Source organism: Passer montanus, unplaced genomic scaffold (assembly GCF_014805655.1).
Source record: "Passer montanus isolate IOZ18808 unplaced genomic scaffold, ASM1480565v1 scaffold66, whole genome shotgun sequence".
Taxonomy (NCBI): domain Eukaryota; kingdom Metazoa; phylum Chordata; class Aves; order Passeriformes; family Passeridae; genus Passer; species Passer montanus.
The window spans coordinates 233,278-254,267 of NW_024371704.1; the positions used below are offsets into that span (position 1 = coordinate 233,278).

At 46.0% G+C, this 20,990-nt stretch overlaps 1 protein-coding gene across 17 annotated transcripts in view; it reads left to right on the top strand.

The window, feature by feature from the left end:
- The window catches only part of LRRFIP1 (LRR binding FLII interacting protein 1), a 103,356-nt gene that overhangs the window by 40,381 nt on the left and 41,985 nt on the right, over nucleotides 1-20,990 (top strand). For 11 of the 17 annotated variants that reach the window (XM_039728716.1, XM_039728702.1, XM_039728709.1 and 8 more), the window contains exons 2-8: nucleotides 4,088-4,174; nucleotides 10,874-10,891; nucleotides 14,147-14,194; nucleotides 15,427-15,471; nucleotides 15,978-16,028; nucleotides 19,451-19,483; nucleotides 20,543-20,590. In XM_039728716.1, the coding sequence (XP_039584650.1) occupies nucleotides 4,088-4,174; nucleotides 10,874-10,891; nucleotides 14,147-14,194; nucleotides 15,427-15,471; nucleotides 15,978-16,028; nucleotides 19,451-19,483; nucleotides 20,543-20,590 (330 nt within the window). The other 6 variants (XM_039728714.1, XM_039728719.1, XM_039728712.1 and 3 more) reach the window with 2 other exon arrangements.

The window sequence follows — 20,990 nt, forward strand, 5'->3', positions numbered from 1 at the left end:
CTGCTGAGGAAGAGGCCCACAATAAATCTGACACTCCTCTGGGTTTGTCTGAAAGTCTGGCCTGTGTTTTTATTCTTACATGTCCTAAAGGTTCACAGCTTGAGCAGCTGGGGCTGTTCTGGGTGTCCTTGCCCTGTGCCGTGCTGGGGGCACCCACTGTACTGAGCTGGGCTTTGGCACAGGAAAAGCTGTGTGCCACAGGCTCCCACACTCACTGCAGGATTTGTTAGGCTTGCTACCAGACTTTGGTTTGACTTTGATAACTTCTTACCCAGTGAGATGTGGACTCCTCCCTGTCCTGATGGATTTACTTCCTCTGAGCTCACAGGTGATACCAGCTTCATCACCAATGCCACCTACGGAGTCTTAAAAGAAAATTCATTCTGAGTTGAGTAATTCCATCCACTAAAGCATGCTAGAAATGGGATTGTGAAGGCCACAGGTTTGCCATTTGATGGCTGGCCTGACTATAGCATGATGTATTTCTGTTGAGCTGGAGAACACCCTCCAAAGACTTGTGGGTAGCCTCACATACTGAAGCCTTTTTTTTCTCCTCTTTGCATATTTCCTGTCCCCCCGCCTTCTCTCATTTTGCTGTGGGCTCAAAAACCCTTTAGGGAAGGATGGCCTGTTTCTTACAAACCCTCCTTTGTCCAGCACAAATGAGCTGGTGTTTGGTCAGGAACCACGGTGAAAATAACTGTGTAATCATCTAAATGGCACCCAGACATCCTTGAGAACGTGCTTGAAAATATTCCTTAGTGCTTGATGCAGCCCTTAAGGTACAGCAGCCTTCTGACAATGAAGTTGGAGTTACTAAAGAGCCAAGAGCAGGATTTGGTGGGGACTTATTCCTTTATTCCATGAGGATGGTCAGGCAGTGGAACAGGCGCCTGGAGAGGCTGTGGAGCCACCAAACTCAGAGGTTTCCAAGAGCCATCTGAACCAAGCTCTAAGCAGCGTGATCTGAATGTGATGCTGACCCAGCTTTGAGCAGGGGGGTGGACTGGACACCTCCTGAGATCCCTTCCAGCCCAAACAATCCTGTAATTATTTGTTTCAATGTGATGAAAATGAGTTGCTTTAAAATATGGGTGTTCAGGATGGAATAACACTTGATGACTTCTTACAAAGGTACCAGTCTGTGATAGCCACAGGTTTTTAGCCTAAAGTTCAAGAACCCGGGATACTGTTTCTGTTGTTTTTATTCAAAGATACTTAAGGCTGTTGTGGTCATGGAAAGAAAAAGTTCATAAATAAACAATATGCTTGTTCCAAGATGTAAGCCATTGTTAGTCAAAGCTGCCGAGTGAAAATGTGGTTTTATTCTTGCAAGGTTTGCAGGTTGGCTTCAAATGGGCAGCTGGAGGGCTGCAAAGATGAAATAGAATAAAGTAGAGATGCACCATGGATTGGCACTAAAAGCAGAATTGTTTCCTAAGAAATGACACACAAATTATGTGGTTTTGCACAAAGTAAAATTAATTTAACTTCCTGCAGTTGGTATCTGTAATTTAGAAACTGGCAAGCCACATTCTCAGGAAGGCCTGAGAAAAACTGGCTCAATTTTAATTTTTTTTCCTATTTTCAAGTTCCTTTGCGTCATATTATATTGTTCTTGCTTCTGGGGGAATATATAATTCTGCAACATAGCTAGCAAGCGTGTAAATCCTTTAGCCCTTATCATACGAGGAAAACAAGGGGAAATATTTATCATTTGAATTATATCTGAATTTTACATATAGACACCTAGCTCTGATGTGAAAGCTCAGCTGGTTATTGAAATTCATGAGGATGACAGCTACAATCATGTTAACACCCAAATAATGTTGTTTCTGCCTTTTTCTGTCGGGAGGGAAGTTGGGGATACACAGCCTGTACTCTTTGGTGTGTTTTGCTTATGGAGACTTTAGGACCCTTTGTTTTCCATAGGGAAAAACCAGTTTGTGCTGGTGTTATTCCTCACCTCTATCAGGTGGGGTTTGCCAGTGTTTATTTTTAAATAAACAGGAGGGATCACATCAAGTCAATACCAGGCTTGTTTCCAGAGCTGTGATTTTGTGCCTTCAGCACGCGTTTCAGGGCATGTTTGGATAGTGGGTGTCTTCAGCAATTCCAAACACTGCAGGTGGGTCGCAGCACTGCCTGCCAGGGATTCCACCCAGGCTGTGCCCAGCAGCAGCAGCAGGGCTGGGGCTTTCTTTTCCTGGACAGAGTGCTTCAGGTTGGGAGGTGGTGTTGAAAACACATTTGGGGATTCATGCCTGCACCTGGAGCCTGCTGTCACCTGGCTCTGTAAGTAACAGGTTATGGAGGGGATGGTTTTGGGTGCAGGTGTGGAGGGTCTGCTCCTGCTACGAGTTTCTGTCCATGCCAGAGCCACTTACTTCAAAATTCAGGCAAAGAACTCAAGGGAGAGCAGCTCTGTGCAAACCGAGCCCTTTGCTCCTTCTGCCATGGGCTTTTTCTTTAATTCTCTGAGAATGCTTGTTTCCTTTTTACAAGAAATTTTTCAGACTTCACAGAGTAACAAAACATTTGGGGTTGGCCGGGATCTGTGGAGTCCCAGTGCAATCCCCTGGGCCACCTAGGGCAGGTGACAATGAAACATGTCCAGATGGGTTTGGGATGCCTCCAGAGAGGGAGACTCCACAGCCTCCCTGGGCAGCTGTTCCAGTGCTCTGCCCCCCTCAGTGAACAGCAGTTCTCTCTCGTAGTGAGGTGGAACTTCTTGTGGTTTAGTTCATGGCCATTGCTCCTCATCCTGCAGCTGGGCACCACTGACAAGAGTCTGGCACCACCCTCTTGGTGGCTTTTGGGATATTTGTACGGATTTATACGCATTGGTGAGATCCCCTCTTGGTCTTCTCTATTCTGTGGTTTTAAGATCTACATCATCAAAAGGCTTCTGGTCCTCCCATGCATCAGCTCGTGGTTGATTTTCATCAGCCCTTTTCTGTTAACTGCAAGTTTCAACCATCCTACTCCTCTTTTCTTTTGGCTTTTTTTTCCATGTTTTGTTTGAGTTTTTGGAGGCTGTGACCCTTTTCCCTGGGTTTGAGTGGTGACTGCACTTACAGAAGGGAAAAGAAATTACACCTTTCTTGTTTTTGGTGGTTTTCCTTCTGTTTAGAAGCACTACTGAAAACACCGGTGTTTTGATTTCTCTGTGTGTTTGACCTTGACGTTATGGCAGATTTTCCTGTCAGTTTGGATGCTGCACTTACAGTAAAAGGCTTCAGAAGCAGAGGAGTTGGGTGTAACACCAGGGTGCCTGGCTGTGACCTGTGCCTTTGGCTCCCTGCTGAGCTGTTCTGAATTCCTCTGGGTGAGCTGCTCACGGCTGTACTGTACCAAGCCGGAGCTAATTTTACCTTTTCCTCTGTGAGACCTACTGGCTTTGCCTGGGATTTAAAGCAGAATATTAAAAATGTTACTCTATATGATGTTCCATCACTTCCAGCTGGGCTGAAGTGAGGAAGCACTGTAGATCTCTCGAGAGGTCCGTTCTTGGCAGAATTCCACTCCAGCAAGGTTTGGACTGGAATATGGAATTTTGGAGATTTACAATAGACCTAGTGCATTTTCTCTCCATAATTTCAGCCTTGGCTGTGCATACTGATCTCCAGTGTTTACCCAAATCCTGTGCCCAGGTATGTGTGCACAGTGTCAGCGGTTAGGAAAAATGGCAGATAATGTGTTTGGTATTGGTCAAATTAATTCATCAATAAAAAAACAATCCACGCTGCAGGGGAGGAAAAAAAACCCCAAAACAAAAAGAGCAAAACCTGCCTTTCTTAAATAAATCAACCTGCTTCCTCTCCAGCCACACAAATAATAATTAAAGATCTCTTTTAAACACAAGTGCTCAGGAGGGTAGTGCCTGCACGGGAGTGTTTCACCTCGCTGTTACGATAACAAGTTAGGGAAGGCAGGGCCATTACCTGCAAGAGGGAATTAACTCCTACAGATGTGTTTACAGCCTTGCCGAGTCAAGCCTCCCCATTCCCTGCCCTGCTTCCGGAGCGTGTTCCCCGTTGGGTTGCCCAGCTTTCATCTCATCCCATCCCTGTGTTCCTGTTCCCAGGCTGAAGCCAGACTCGCGGCGAAGCGAGCGGCGCGGGCGGAGGCGCGGGAGATCCGGATGAAAGAGCTGGAGAGGCAGCAGAAGGAGGTAAGGCCGAGGCTTTGGGGGGTGCCTGGGTTGTATCCAGGGAGGAGGATGTTCAGAGATCCTGGAACAGAGGGCTTATCTGTACTTTGATGAAATACTCTGTGTGGAGCTAATGTTGATTATGGAAAAACCTGGAAAAAACGCGGATAGTGGCAAGGATTTTATCTCGGTGAAGCCAGCGTAATTATTCACAGAAAATCCTGGTGGTTAGTAATTCTTGTTTAATGTTAAACTTTGAAGTATGCAGCTTCTTTGTGTGCCTGTCAGAGGCGGTGGATTCTTATCACTTCGTTAGAAATCCAATGAATATGGAAGATTCCTGGCCTTTGTATAACTCCACTGGGAAGTTGTTCTGCTTCCTGCTGTGAAGCTGGTGCCCCTGCTCTCCCCAAGTTTGGAAAAAGGGTGGGCTGCTCTTGGCAGGGACAAGGGTAGAAGCTGCACTTGGCAAAGCATTACCTGGTGAACTGAACCAGAAGCTCTCAAAAGTTGTGCTTGGTGACGTGCATTCAGTGAAGCAGCAGAGTAGCTGCAAGAGGGACAAATTGTGATTACAACAGTAATCACAATTTAGTTTTTTCAGTAGATTTTTGAAGGAGAAGGAAGAAGAAGTAGGGAGTCTGGGGGCAGGGTCTGGAAATACATACTGAGAATAAATGTGAGGCAGGAAAAAAGGGAAATGTCTTCACACTGACAATGGACAGAGTTGGATTGGATATTAGGGAAAACATCTTCCCTGTGAGGGTGGGCAGGCCCTGGCACAGGGTGCCCATGGAGGCTGTGGCTGCCCCTGGATCCCTGGCAGTGTCCAAGGCCAGGCTGGATGGGGCTTGGAGCAACCTGGGCTAGTGGAAGGTGTCCCTGCCCATGGAAGGGGATGGCACTGGATGAGCTTTAAGGTTCCTTCCAACCCAGGCCATTCAGTGGTTCTACATTTGCTTTGGGGTGCAGAGCAGGATCTGGTTGAGCTTTGGGGCAGTGAATCAGGAGTGACAGCAGGATGTGGCTCAGGATGTGACAGCGGAGCAGTGCCAGCACAGGCTGCAGCAGCCAGCCCACAGAGAAGCTCTTGGGCAGGCTGCCCACGCTCAGCTTTTGGTGAGGCAGGTCTGGATGTGTCTCAGCTCCCTTGCTGCAAACACAGAGCTTGGGGAAGGTGGGAGCCTTCTCCTGCTGCAGTTGCTGCTTTCTGAAGGATGTTTCTTGCAGCCTGGCCCACCCTGGCAGTGCTGTCACTGCTGAGCTGGCAGCTGGGGCGGGGGGACTTGGGAGCAGCCGTGGGAGGGCTGTGCTAAACAGGCCCCACGTGTTTTGTTTGGGTAGCACAGTAAATAGGGGTGTCCTGGCAGCTGACACCATCTAATTTACAGGTGACTTAATGAAGCTGATGACCCCTTTGCAGATTAAAAGCTGATGCTGCAAAGGGTGTCTTGGTAAACTGAAATTTAGGTGTGAAAACTAAGGCTCCTGCAATTAAGAGCTTGTCATCTGAAAACCTGTGAAAACTTTGTATAGATAGAAACTGGGTAGGGCAGGATGTCCCTCTGAAATACCACAGTCGTTAAAAGCTCAGCCAGATACCCATCACAATCTGCTTTGTAACTCACTGGCATAAATAACACATTTATTTAATATTTTGCACTCTTAAATATTGTGTAACTTTTTGAAATAGTTTAATCTTGGGTAAAGATACTAAGGATAGCTGCAGGAAGTTTTTCATTGCCACAAGTGTCTTGCAGGTATAACAAAACATAAATACAGAAAATCCCAAGCAGTGATCAACACAAGATATTTGGCACCTACCCCCTCCTTGGAGGGGAACCTGCTGTGACACTGGGATCTGCACACCTGGTTCTCTGCCATCTTCATTTCCCTTTGCAAACTTTTCAGAAACATAAAGAGCGCTTTTCCAGTGCTGCCATGTTAAATAACCAGAAGTTAAAGCACTTGCTTTACTACTTCAGAAGGCTTTTTAGAGCCCTAGCTCCCTTCTGGGAGTTAAAAAGCAATAAATGAATTTATTGCGTGTGCGTGTAGTTTTTCATGCTTTAAGCCGTGTGCATGCCCTGGCAGGCTTCTTGTGGAGCATGGATTACTTGGAAATATATTTACACTGCTGGTCTGAGTTAAAAGTTTCCAGGTGCTACCATTACAGGCTATAACTCTGGCAGTGAGAGGGTGTTTTAATGATTTGGGTTTGGAAACTGGCTCCTCTCCTGCCCACCACCTCATATTTATGACATTTCTCAGTCTTGCACTTCATTTCCCTCATTTTAAAGTAATTGGGTGACTTTTGCATGAAGAGTCTACACATATGATTGAGAAATTGTTCAGCAGGAATAGCTGGGCTTTTGGCAGAGAGCTCTGAGTTGCAGGGGAGAGGTGGGAATGTTCCTGTGGAAGACTGCTCTGCGGTGGGGCAGGATTGCAGGTGTGCTCCAGAGGCAGGATCATCTCCTCACCTGGCACCACCTCCTGCCGGGCAGCACAAAGAAGGGTAACTGTGCCAGTGGTTTGGGTGTTTTGGTTTGGTTTCTTTGTTGTTTTTTGGGGTTTTTTTTCTCCAAGGAGGGAAAGATAAAGAGGAGAAGGTGAGCATAAGTTTCATAGGGAAGTATAAGCTGGGTACATGAAAAGTGTTTTCTGAAGCTGAAGAAAAAAGTGAGCACAAGAATCATGACCTGATCACAGAATCTCAGAATGTGTTGATTTGAAAGGGCCTTAAAACTTGAATTGTTCCACCCCCTGCCATGGGCAGGGACACCTTCCACTAGCCCAGGTTGCTCTGTCCAACCAGGTCTTGGACACTTCCAGGGATCCAGGGGCAGCCACAGCTTCTCTGGGCACCCTGTGCCAGGGCATCACCACCCTGACAGGGAAGAATTCCTTGCCAATATCATATCCCAATGTCAGCCTACTCCCTGGCGGTGGGAAGCCATTCCCCCTTGTCCTGTCACTCCAGTCCCTTGCAAACAGTGTTGCACCACCTTTCCTGTTGGATGTGGCTCCTGTTGGAACATTCCCAATTCTCCCAGCCTTTCCCCACAGCAGAACTGCCCCATCCCTCTGATCATCCTGGTGCTTCCTCTGGGCTGTCTCCAGCAGCTCTGCAGGTGAGGTCTCACCTGAGCAGGGCAGAGGGGCAGAATTCCCCCCTTTCCTGCTGCCCACACTGTGGGATCAGCTCAGGACATGGGGAGTCCCTCTGAAGATAAGGAGTTGATCACTCCTGAATCACAGAGATGGGAATCAATTTGTATATTTATTAGAGAATGTGTTCTTGGTGATGAGGCTTTAGGAAAGGCACAGGTCTGACAAATGTTACAGCTTGAATGCTTCTGACTTCCCATTCAGAGCTGCTCTGTTGGTGTTACCCACCAAAGAGGTAAATAATTAATCTGGAGGTCTGCTTAAATTCTCTGGTTTGCTTCCACACATCAGTGAGTGCAGGGCAGCTCTCTTTGCCAGGGCCTGTTCTGAGCTGGAAGGACAATTAAAACACGAGGTATTTCCTCCCTTCTCTGGTTTCCCACCACTGGTGGGAGTCAGAGCAGTGATGGGTCCTGGTTTACCATACCAAGCTGCCATGCTTTTGAAACATTTGGTTTCCAGCTGCAGAGTCTGAGGCCAGTCCCTTTGGCTTGTACTGTTGAGATGTGCCTGGTCCTGAGACAAATTCCTGTGTGCACTCAGGTATTTATTGTTAATTCATGCAGAACAGCAAGCCAGGAGTGGGCAGCCCAGTTTTTCTGAGTAACAATTTGTTAGTTCTCATGGGGCTACATGGTAAAATTGGAGGAAAAATTTTTTTTTTCCTGTGCATTAATTTTTTTCTCTCAGAAGCTTGACCTGAAATGCATTAAACTCTTTTTTTCCCAAGCAATATTTAACAGTAACAGTTTTGAGACGTAAAAGCTGCAGCAGTAGGGCTAATTGTAGAGAATGCTTTCTGTAGGAGTGCCTTCTGTGTGTTCTGCTGGCAAGGCTTTAAATGTCTCTTCAAGGGCTGACACTTGGAGACCACAGTGTAAGCTGATATTAATGCCTGAAGTGAAAAGAGACTGATCTCCTCCCACTCCTTAATCGGTGGGATAAGATTCTTCCCTGCCAGTTCACACAGCAGATGAGCCTGTACTTCTGGTTCAAGGCAAGTGCACTGTGCTGCTCTCCTGCCTTCATTTGCAGCACTTGCTTTAAGGGCACAGCATGAAACTTGCCTTGGCTGTTTTGTAAATTCCTTCCTTACCTCACTTGCACATATTTTTCCCCTTTTGGATTCATATTTCTTTGGAATAAAATACACTACCACTGCTTTCTAGTAAAAAAAAAAAAAAAAAAAAAGGGAAAAGCAGATTCTTGTGGCTCAAATGGGGAGGGGTGAGAGTGACTATGAAACTTGGTGCTTACATAAGCAGGGAAGAAATGAAGGAGGTTTGTGGTGGTTCTTCTGTGTCTTATACACTCACTGTGAAGATGCCCAGGAAAATTTGAAGAGGGATGATGTAGATGATGTTTTTAGCAGACTCTTCTTCTGCCACCGTGTAACACTGGCTTTTTCTGTCCAGTTTTAAACCTACTTCTATGAAAAACTTTATTTTTGTGGGCAGCCTCCTTTGATGAGGAAATCAGGAAAGCTGTCTGCTGTTAATACCATGGATGAAACACATTTGGGTTTTTTGGTCATACCCTAATTCAGAAAACTGTATACTTGTAAAACTGTATATATAATACAGGAAACTGCTCTTTAAGGCATTTGACTGCTTAGATGTGTATTGACTCTTTTGGGGAGGGGACGGGACACATCTGCAACAGAGGTGATGTTTAAAAGTGTATGTTTTCTCTTGTATCACATTTTCTAAAGAGGACAGTGTCATTACAGAATCCTAAAATGGCTTGGGTTGCAAAAACCCTTAAAAATGCCCTGATTTCAGCCTCCCTGCCATGGACAGGGACACCTTTCCCTCCTGCACTGCTGAGGGATCAATCACTTTGGAGCAGAGCTGTTGTAATGCCTGTTGGCTAATGAGTTCCTCAAAAACTCCAGGTTTTATTAAAAGCTGGAATAGTTAAGGGATAAAGCACATGGCTTTATCCCTGAGGCCTCCCCACCTCCCTCCACAGTGCCTGGTCTCAACAAGGGCCCCGTTGTTATCTTGTCCATTGGCAATTTGGGTCCTGGGCTTGAGGCTCCTTGTGTGCCTTGCTTTGGACTCAGCAGGGAATACCTGCTGTGCCAAGCCTGGAGCACTGGGCTTTGGAAAATGAGGATTCCATGGAGCTGCCTCGAGGAGTGGGTGAAAAAAACAACATGGAAAAGTTAAAGCTTTGAGGTTAATCAGCTGGGTGGTAATTGCCACATTTGAACCTGAGGTGTTTGGCTCTTGTGTGTGGATGAAAGGCATTTTGAGTGTGCCATGGAGAAGCCAGAAATTGGAATTGTGTGCAGCCTTGTGGGAGGGCCCAGTTCATTTTCCTCTTCATGGCTTTCTTAGGGAGAGGGAAGTGGGGTGGTTGCTTGTGTGGTGGGAGTGCTGGTTTTTAAATGAGTCCTAATTTTTCCTCCTGTGCTTGCTTGAATGGGAATTAAAACTGCTGAGGCATTAATCTGGGTTGTGCAGTTGTCCTTCATGAAGGGGAACCTGATCAGGAGGGCAGGGATTGAGAGACATAAGCTTTGCTTCCCAGCACTGGGATCCAGGTTCCCATGAGGTATCCCTGAGAGCAGTGAATGGCAGGGCTCCTCCAAACACCCCAAAATCTGGGAGACTTGACTGCTTTGCCCCCAGAGGATTGTGCAGCCAGCCAGGTGTTTTTGAACAAGAAGGGTTCTTTGGGGTAATCAGAAACGTTTCTGGTTTCAGGAAAGATGTGAGAAAAAACCTGTTTCTGTTTTCATGTCGATTCACAAAGCTCATCTGTCAAGGGCAGTTCTCCAAGAGCACAAAATTCAGGTGCAGTAGAGTGGCTGTAAAGGTTTTGTGTCTTATCAAAGTGCTCCAAGACTGTGGAACAACAGTGTCAGCAGGACATTTATTAAAGCCTGAAAATAGTGTGAATAGTGTTTCTGCTCCACAGAAACATTAAAAATTGACAGAACAACCTGCAGGGATCCTTTAAGGCCAGCAACATACGTGCAAGGAATTTTCCAGGAATTTTCACACACTGGCACTGTGCTGTGCACAGGTGAGAGGTGTGTGGGGTTGGTGCTTTTGTAACTGTGCTTCATCCCTCAAGGACAAATTCTATCCTTCAAAGAGGAACAGTTGATCTGTAGTTAATGCCGTTTGCTTTTATTGTGGTGGCAAATACACAACTCGTCCCGGATGAATATTCGGGCATCCATTCCTGTTTTGGAGGGAAGGCTGGAAAAATGAGAGGTGCTGGCTCACAGCTGGGCTGGGCTCTGGCCTGGTGCAAAGCCTGGGGATAAAATGTCCCATGTGCACCCCAGAGCGTGGTGGGAATGGGAACAGGAATGCTGTGCTCTAGCCAGTCACATGGAGGAGGCCCACGATGCAAACACTGCTTTTGTCCTACCTAAATCCACAGGGCTTCACTGTGCTCTTTGTATTGATGTTCTGCTGTATTTTCTCTGTAAATGCTGTTTTTTCCCTCCAGAACGAGCTGTGGAGCATTGCTATGTATCCATCATTCATGCTAGCTTTGTTCCTTGTTTCTTTCCTCTCCCTTTCCCCCCAGATCTATCAGGTGCAGAAGGTAGGGCTTGCTCGCTTTCCTTCTTGTTTGCATGCCTTCTTCTTCCCACCTGTGAGTCTTGCTACAATTTCACAACCACACAGCCATTTAGGTGGCAAAAGACCTCCAAGATCCTCGAGTCCAACCTTGGAAATCCTCTGAAGAGTGGGAGATGCCCAGCAGGCTGCAAATTTCCATATAATTCTGCCCTCCCCTCCCATAATCTTGTGGGGTGGACAGTCACGGGGAGTGGGGGAAGATGACCCATGTAAGGTGTCTGGTCAGGCACTTAATGTGATTTCATTTTTACAGCCTGTTTGGCCAAGGATAAGCAATAACAGAGAAGTGACTTGGCAAAGCAGGGTCACAGGAGGGCACAGTGGCTCCCTGTGTCACCTCTGGCTGTGTGCTGAAGGCCAAGAAAATCACTGGAATGTTTTAGCCTGGGCAAGCATTTAACAGGTGCCAGTAGGAAGAATGACTTGCAGGTGACTTTATTTGCACAAAGGCACTGAAGGAAATCAGGGATGTGATATTTAAATTCATGATCCTTGGGTAAATATGCTCTATGGCCTTCAACCCACACATTAAAGGTGACTTTATATTGTTTAATCCTCTCTCATCTCAGTTTAAAGTCATGATCTCTTCCCAGTTTCCTTTCCACCATGATGGCAAAGAGGATGATAACAGTAGCTCTGACTGAGGTCACTTGCTATGTAGAAACAGAGATTTTGGGGTTTGTGTCATGATGTCTGGCTGAAATAGCAGCCAGACATCTGAAAATAACTGATTATAACAGCCTGGCTGTTCTACACTTTCAGCATGTGAGCTCAGTGGCACCTAGAAACAGAAATAACTCCCAAGAATTTTTACAGGGAGGGAGAAAGCACATTTTTCTTCAAGCCTGCCATTTTCTACCTTATTGAATATTTCTCTTTTTTTTTTTCCTGAGATGTTTTTATTGCTTGTGATGAATGTCTCCCTAAACCACAGTGTGCTTGGTTTTGTTCTGGCACTCCGTCCGCACTAACTGCATGTTTCAAAGCCTGCCCCAGCCCTGCATGTGCTTCTTGGGAGTGCTGTTCCCCTCTTTGAGTGTGTGTGTGTATATGAAGAGAGCTGCTCAAATCATGTGCTCTGCTATTTAATCCTGACCCCATCAATTTGGCAACAAGTCCCTCTCACTCCTGGTTTTACTTCTGGAGTTGACTTTGAGCTGAGTCGCGCTGCCCATGGACCAAGAGGCTCCTTATTAATCTTCTTTATGGGAACTAATTTAACCTCCTGGTGCAGAAGCAGCCCCGTGGGAGCCCAGGGGGTTGTTTACTGTTGGTGTCCTGACATGGATGAGGAGATAAGTGGGTTATCCTCCCAACATCCCAGGGCAAGTTTGAGTCCGGCAGTTTCGCTGGCGCTCAGCGAGCAAATGGCATCTGGAATTCTCTCTCAATGGTATTAACATCATTAATTATTGAATTGTAATATCACTTTTCAAGGTGGAAGGGAACCTGAGTCCAGCAAGGGCCTCCAACTGAAACCTGAATGAATGGAAAAGCACAATTTCCTCCTTCAACCCATTGGAACCAGGCCCCTGGGGGCAGAACAGAAGAGTTGGTGTAGAGGGAGAACTGAGAAAAGTGGCTGTGAGGGGTCAAAATACTTGAGAGCTCAAAAGCTGCCAGTTCAGTCCAGTATGACACGTGCTCTTTAAAAGATTATAAATTAAAATAGTCTCTGGGCAGTCTCATTCATTAAGATTTTTTCTTCAGGGGACGTTAAGCACTTAGCTGAGTAATTTGAAATGGAGAAGGAAAAGCCTGTAAATGGAACTTAAACTGTGACATAGCAAGTCTTGTAAGGGCTGTTTCCTTATCTGCCTTTTGCAAGGCTGAATTCATAAGCCAGTGTCAGACAGTGAGAGGGCATGAAAAGGAAGCAGCAAACCCTAAAAAAATTACAAGTGTGTTTATGGATCCTTCCTATGTGTGAAAAAGGGTTCTCCATTTTAATAGTGTGTTTCAGTTTTTTAAATTGATGTCTAGTGTTAGAAAATGTTCTCAGTCTGTTAATGGCCAAAAAGCCTCTAATAAGGCTTTACCTGACCTGCTTTACTACAAAGCATATAATCTGTAGGTTCTCATTGTGTACACAGCTCTGGGAGCTCATGGAGTTTTCAGGGGTCATTCTCAGGCTGAGAAATGCATAACAGTTACTTTTATAACAAGCTGGTGCATGGGTTATGAATCTGAAGTGGGAATAAAGAAATACAGCACTGAAGAATGTGCAACTGTTTGGTTTGGTTTATCAGTAAATAGCAAATGTGTTTTTAAGGGTGAAAATAAAATTACATTAATACCATTGAGTGAGTGCTAAAAACAGAGTGCAATACAGAAGAGGTTTCTGATTTTTTAAAAAATAATTTCCTAAGGTTTTGGCCGTTGATACTCCTGCCTCCTCAAGCCTGTAAGAAAGCTCTAAAATACATATTATTCTTCCTTCATTAAGCAGAATTTCCATTTGCCTACTGCTGTGCTTTAGGCCAATGATTTTAATTCACACAGGAATCACTTTAATGGGCACCATTAAAAACACAAAACTCCTGAGACCAGATTTGACAGGCTGGTTTGGGAAGGAAGAAAAGTCCCATTAAACCTGTGGATCTTTGAACAACTTGCTGCCTGGAGGAAATTCAAGTTCATGGGGAAGTTCCCAGTGCCGTCTTCGCCTGCACTGGTGGATCTTGTCCTCTTGTACCCTTGTTGGTGCTGCCACTGCTCTCAGGTGGGCCAAGCAAAAAGCCTGGTGCTCTGAAAGGAGCTCTGTGGAGCTCTAATCCAGCAAATCAAGGTGCCCAGAGATGGGTTGTATCCAACTTGTCTGCCCAGTTTGACAGACCTTTACGGGAAACATGATTTGACAGCAATTTTCATCCTGGAAGTGTCCTGTGCTCGCCTCCCTTGTAATGAGTCTTGACTGAACTGGGTCAGGAATTCAAGACTCATTACTCTCCTTGCTCCTGTCCCCCAGCACAGGGGCTTTTGCAGTGCTGAGGGAGAAGAAGCATCTGAGCACCCTGGTCATGCCAGAATTCCCCTTTCCAGGCAGCTTTTCCCAGGCACTCTCTGCGGAGGGCTCCGGTGCCACGCGGCACAGCTCTCACTGGCATGTTCATGTGGAGCTGTGTGGCTTGGCCAGGGCCTGGCAGTGCATGTCTAAATGTTCTCTGTTTGCTTTTTCTCATCTAAATTCTGGTTTTTTTCCCTTTTCTGTCTGTAGAAATATTATGGGCTGGATACTAAGTGGGGAGACATCGAGCAATGGATGGTAGGACTCGATCAACGTAGCTCAACAACTTTTGCGTGTTGCAGTTCTGTGTAGTTCATAGATTTTGAGGTATTTTCATGCATTGGGAGTGTGAGTTCCACTCCAGTCCCACAGTCCTGCTTTTGCAACTGAAATGTGAGTTTTGATCAGCTTAAAACTGGCAAGGACTGGGTTAGAGCCATCTCTTTTTACAGACCTGTGTCCATGCTATTGCTGGAAGATTAGGTTAGGATAAAAACCTGTAAAAGCCCCTAGGGATACAGGGAGTAGTTGTGCTCATTTTACTTTTTGTGGGTTTCATCACCACTTGAGTCTTCTTAAATCTGCCTTCAAGTAAATTGTGGGCAAGTGTCACTCATGCTGTTTCATTTCCCTTAGCACTTACTGGCCCAGGGGAATCCTTCAGAGGAATTATTGCTGCTATGGTGGCAATACTCACTTTTTTCCAATAATACCCTGTCCTGGATTTTAGAATTTGCTAAAACCAGTGAATACCAACTACACAGTTGGCCACTAGCAATGTCTGACTGTTTTAACACCCATGATAGGAGATGAAGAAGTTGCTAATGGGCTGGGAGTCACTGGCTTCAAATGTGTTTCAACCCTAAGTTTATGAAACCAGTTACCAGCAATGCCAGCTGAAAGCTGTGGCCTTGCCCTGCAAAGCTGAGTAGTGCACACTTGAAAAGGCAGAACTGAACAGCTGGCTCCCAGTGTGGAAGGTAACTTCCCAAACTCCCCACATTCCTTGGTCTTTGATAATTCATCAGTAAATGCTGGTTTGCATGGACCACCCACCCACCCCAGACTCACTGAGTCTCCTCAAATCCTTGCTGGATGAGCGTAACTCCACCTTCCTGGCAGTTCCCTTGCTTGGAAATCAGCTCATCTGTTGACTACGATATTGAAACTTTTTTTTTTGCTGTTTTCTACTGCTGTTTCTAAATTCTAAATTCATTTCTAAAATCAATTTGTTAAAATTAGCTTGTTGAAATGTAAAACATCTTGATGGTGTTTCCAGTGTCACAGAGGCTGTGTAGCTGAGGAAATTTGGGGTCTCAGAGAAGGGAGGAGGGGTTTTTCTGCTTCGACAGGGTGTCACCTCCTGTTGTTTGGTTTAACTTTACTGGCTCCTAAGCGTGGCTGGAGTTCACTGTGTGTTTCTGGAAGGCTCTGTTGCTGTGTCTGTCCTCTCAACACCTCCCTCTGTTTTCTCTCTGCTGCCTTGGTAGGAAGACAGTGAGCGTTATTCCCGTAGAGCCCGAAGAAATGCCTCGGTCAGTACCTGCTTTTGCTTTTTCTGTTCAGCCAGACGTTGCAGATTAAGAAAACAGACGTGTATAAGGCACTTCCTTCTCAAAAGAAAAGGAACCAAAACAAGCTCCCGCCACCCCCGGCAAGCGCCAACCCCAAAGCCACTTCCTGACTTCTCTGCCCTCTCCCCAGTCACTCCAGGGAGCTCTTGCAAATGTGCAAGAATAAAGGGGGTGGAAAGTGGGAAATAACCTGTTTGGAGTGTTTAATGTTCATTAAAGGGCCAAGAGCACAGAGCAGGGAACCCCTGAGCAAGCTCCTCCTTCACCCTGCAGTAAAGTGCTTGACTGTTTCTTGGGCAGGGTATGATTTCATTTGCTTTCTGCTTATCCTTTCAATGCAATTCTTTTTTTAAAAACATTGAGTTTGTGCATCTTTCCCTTCCTCCTGTCCCATCCAAGCCATCAGTGCCTGTTACCTGTGTTCTTTTCACTGGTTTTTTTTTTGTCTCTACGCTTTCTCTCGCTAGGCGTCGGATGAAGATGAGCGCATGTCAGTGGGTAGCCGTGGAAGCCTGAGGGTTAGTAAACTGTGCAACCTCTGTGTGCATGTCTGTGTGTGGGTGTCACTGTCCCCCTGTGCCCCCACACCCCGAGGGGACTGTCCTGGACGTGTTCCATGTTGGGTTTTTTCAAGCGGATCTCTGATTGTCTCCAGTGTGTGCCCCGTGCAGGAACCTGTGTGGTCACTGCTCTTCACTCTTGCAGGAAGGACTTAGCCAAGGCATTACTGATTGTCTCCAGTGTGTGCCCCGTGTGGTCACTGTGTGGTCACTGCTCTTCACTCTTGCAGGAAGGACTTAGCCAAGGCATTGGTGTCTGCATGCACCTTGTGAGCTCCCCTGTTTCCCTCCTGACACTGGAAATTTGGGAAGGGGAAGTGCTGGAGGGCTCAGTCTTTATTAGCCCAGGAAACCAGAAGTGATTGGTCAGTGGAAATAAGTGCTAAGCACTTTGGAATTGCAGGTGAATACTCATAAAATAACAGACTATCCTGAGCTGGAAGGGACCCACAAGGATCATTGATCCAGCTCCTGTCCCTGCACAGACACCCCAACAATCCCACCCTGACATCCCTGAGAGCCTTGTCCAAGCTCTCCTGGAGCTCTGGCAGCCTTAGGACTGTGCCCATTCCCTGGGCAGTGCTCAGCACCCTCTGGGAGAAGAGCCTTTCCCTGATATCTAAGCCAAAAATCCCTCTGACACAGCTCCAGCTGTTCCTTTAGGTCCTATCACTGGTTGCTTGCTTTAAAAATGCTTTAGAAATACTTGAAAATCAACGCAGGCCTGAGTTTTGTGAGGGTGGGATTAGTAAAGCACTGAGTACTCATCTGTAGGAAAAGTTCAAGCAGTTTTTTCCACAAAATGCCCAGACAGTATTTTCCCAGATAACACACATTTATATAAATCTTAACTCTGTTTTTGCATGCTGTCTAAAAGACTCATTAAAACAACAACAAAAAAAATAAATTCTGCTGCAGAGCCTTCTCAGGGATCCCACTGTAAAATTGCACAAAATGTGCTTAAAGTTATAAAGTGCTGCCTTGTTCCCTTTTTAGTGGAATCCTTATTGCTACTCATGAAATGCTGTTAAAACCTTTTTTCCTCAAGATGACAAACTTGAGTGCTTTTCAGAGCTAGGAGATGCCTCAAAGCCCCAAAGATTCAGTGAAGAAAAGCCCCTCTGCACAGCAGAACGTGAAAAGCAGTGTTTATTTTACTTAGGGTTAAATGTTGACATATGGAAGTGTTTTTTGGAGGGGAAAAAGACCTCTAGTTCAGTCGAAATATCAATTCTATCTGTTTAGAAGGTGATGACAACACAAATGGGTTGTTTATCCCTGGCTGTAACGTGGCACGATGCAAACACACTGGCTCTGTGTTTATAGCACATCTTCATCTGAAACATCTCTTAGTGCAAATCCACCGCTGATTCTTCCTGAGGTGTTTTTGCAACACAGTCCTGGGGTTTATATACATTTAAAGAGCAGAATTTCTGCATTCTGTCTCCTCACCATGCCTTGGAGGATCTTTTCTGGCCCTTTTCCCCCTGAGCAGTATCAGGCTGTGATAACCAGCTCTGGTATAGTGAACAGCAGCCTCCAGCTGCTCCGTGGGATGCCCCAAATTCCTCATACTTCTGCAAGGAATGTCCTTCTCTGACACAAGGATCTGGCTGAAACTTTCCACACTGGTGTTCCTCAGTGATGTTGAACAGGCCCTGTCTCCAAAAAGCAGCATTTGGTGGTGGATGTGCTGACATTTTGGAAGGCACAGGAGAAGTTTTGACAGAGCTTCCTTGCCTCATTCTTGTGTCACTGGGGTTGTAGAAGCACATAAATATTTGCCAGTCTGAACTGAAATTCAGCCTTCTAGGTCTTCCAGTTGTTTTATTCACAATTAATTGATAGAATCACAGAATGGGTTGAGTTGGAAAAGATCTTAAAATTCATCTTGTTCCACCCCCTGCCATGGGCAGGGACACCTTCCACTATCCCAGGCTGCTCCAAGCCCCATGCATCCTGACTTGGAACACTTCCAGGGAGCAACCACAGCTTCTCTGGGCAACCTGTGCCAGGGCCTCACCACCCTCATATGGAAGAATTCCTTCCTAATACTTAATTTTTTAATAATTTAAACCTATTTTTTGTCAGTTGGAAGCCATTCTTTCCTTTCCCTGTCACTCCAGGCCCTTGTAAACAGCCTCTGTGATCACTTTCCCAGTGTGGATTTACAGCAGATGTAATTTTTTAGTAATTTGACCACATCTGGTGGCCAATCTGTGAAGGTTTGGCTCTTGCTGCATCTCTTTTCAAAATAACAAAGCCAAAAGCCCCATAAATTTTGATCAGCCTTAAAAAATCACCTGAGTTCTTGTGTCCAGTTTGGCTTTGGAGCTGTTTTAGCCTGAAGACAGCATCAGAAAGTTGCCTGGAGTCCATGAAGGGTTTATGAAATGACTTGGAGAATTCTGAATGATGCTGTCTTTTCAGATGTTTGAAGGCTCCCCTTCCATTGTTGCAGGATGGCATTTTTGGAAAATTCATCTTCCATCTTTGGCACTCAGGCTCCTTGCAGTGTGAGGGGCTGGTGGTGCCGGGGGTTCCTGCTTCTCTTCTGTGCAGGAAGTTTTCACTGAAATGAGCCAATATCATACATTCACTTCTCCCTAGGGCTTCACCACCCCACTGATCTGTGTGGGTTTCACTCTGGACTTTTCTCCTGGAATATTTTTGAAGTGGATGCCTGGACTGCAGGCACCAGAGATGTGCTGAGGTAGCTTTTGAGGAGCTTCTGGATGCTTCTGGCAGAGCAGGCAGCACTACACACTGCAGAACCTCCAGACATATTTATTAGATCAGGCTAGCAAGTGGAATGAGGCCCCACAGCTGTGCTGCAAACAGGGACCAGGGGTCCAGGCAGTCCTGGCTTGGCTGTGTCTGTGGCTCCTCCATGGAGAGGCTTCTTCAGCAGCTTCCCTGATGATCCTGAGCCCATCAACAGCTCCTGCCAGTCCTGTTTCAGGAGTTCTGCAAGCTCGGTTCTGTATCAGGCAGATTTTCCTAGGGAAGCTCAGTAACATCAGCCTGTGTTTGTTGAGGCTCTCGAGCCTCTCTTCAGTCCCTTTTCTATTTCGTTTGTCCTGCTTCTCCCACTTCCCAGCTGGCTGTCTCTAATCCAACACCATCAGCATGAAATATTGTTGTGTTATCCATCACTCATAATTAATTTGTGCGTCCTTGTTTTGTATCCTCCCAGCTTCCAAACTTGTTCCTCTGTGCAAGAAATCCTGCATTATCAAAGTTCTTTAGTTGGGATTTACATCTCCCTGCCTATTTTTGTGTTTGTTTGTTGTTTGTTTTGCTTCGGGGCATTCCTTTGATTGACATAATTTGTGTTTTCCTTTGTATTCTGATTTTCCTCTCCTCTCATGCCTTTACAGTCTCATTTGGATTATGCCAGCACCTACCCAGTGGTGAGAACAGTCTGCAAGTTGCAGAGTGTTTGTGCGTGTGTGTGTGTGTGTGTGTTCAAACACTAATCATGAAGAAGAAGCTAGAAGCTAACACGGGTTGTGATAACTGCTCTGAGATCAGGGTGATCTGGAAGCATCCTGAGGCAGTTTGTGGTCTGTGATGTCAGGATGCCACTTCCCTCTCTCCTCCTGCTCTGACACAGTTCAGATGAGAAGTGACAAATGATTAGAGAGATCTGAGCTGGGTTTAGCTCAGTGCTTACCACAGGCAGAGCAGAATGGCTTGGATTTCCCCTAAAACACTGTCTCTGTTAAAGCCTGACCATTGTTGGGCCAGCTGCGTCTGGATTTATTTCAGCACAGATCTGGAAAGGAATAAAACACTGATAACCTCACTGTAAATACATCTAGCAAAGGTGACAGGACAAACACACTGCCTACCAAAGCTGCAGCTTGTGTTACCTTCACTTTAGAGGACAAAATCAGATTAATAATAATGCTTTGACAATGAGTATTTGCTCTGCGAACACTGAGATAAAGCTGCTCCTGAAAGAACAGAAAGGGGCAACGAGGACTAAAGCTCAGTTTAAAACATTTCCAGCTGCCTTGTATGGAATTGGAGGTGTGCTGGTGTCTGCAGGAAGCAAACTGGGCAGTGCAGTTCTCTAGATTCTCCTGCTTTTCCCCTCTCCTTCATTCCCGGCGCTATTCCCAATCAGGAGCGCAGCGCATCCACTTGTGCCTGACCTACATCCCAGAATAGTTCCAGCACGTTTGGGTGTTTGCATGGCTGTATTGATACAGTCAGGATGGACAGCTGGCAGCTCTGAATTGACTGAGCCCAGCCAGCGTGGCTGATTGGAAGCACAGCTGCTAAATTTAACAGTGCCATCAGCATTTGAGCAATATTCCCTAATAACCGGACGTTTGACCCCGGGGCTGCTGGGCACTCACTGAGCCCTGCTCTGCTCCTCTTCCTGCATGGGGATGTGCATGCCTGGCCCTGCATGGGTGTGCAGCACTCACTGATCTCACCCTGCATTCTTCATCCCACTGCAGGCTGGATTAGAGAGTGAGAGGACCAAAAAGAAGAACTACTCCAAAGCAGTATGTATTTTTGTCTGTCTCAGAGAGGGTTCTGCCTGCAAAGCCACTGTGGCAGGACAAGGAGCGTGTGCAGGTGGGAGAGCTGCCAGCCCAGTGTCAAGGATACACCACAGCTATCAGCACTTGCTGGGCAATAATGAGCATCAGTTCATCTCCAAAATGTGGGATAATCCAAACCCTTATTTCAGTGCTGTGCATAAAGAGCATGTGGGAAAACTCAAAACCTTACAGGAGCTACCTGACTTGAGCTGGAACATGACACAGAAATAAGAAGGAAAGAAACAGGCAATGTTGGGAGAATGTCATAGAATCCCAAATGGTTTGGGTTAGAAAGGCCCTTAAAGCCCATCTCATTTCACCCCTGTCATAGGTGAATCTTTTGGGAAGCAATTCCAGGCAG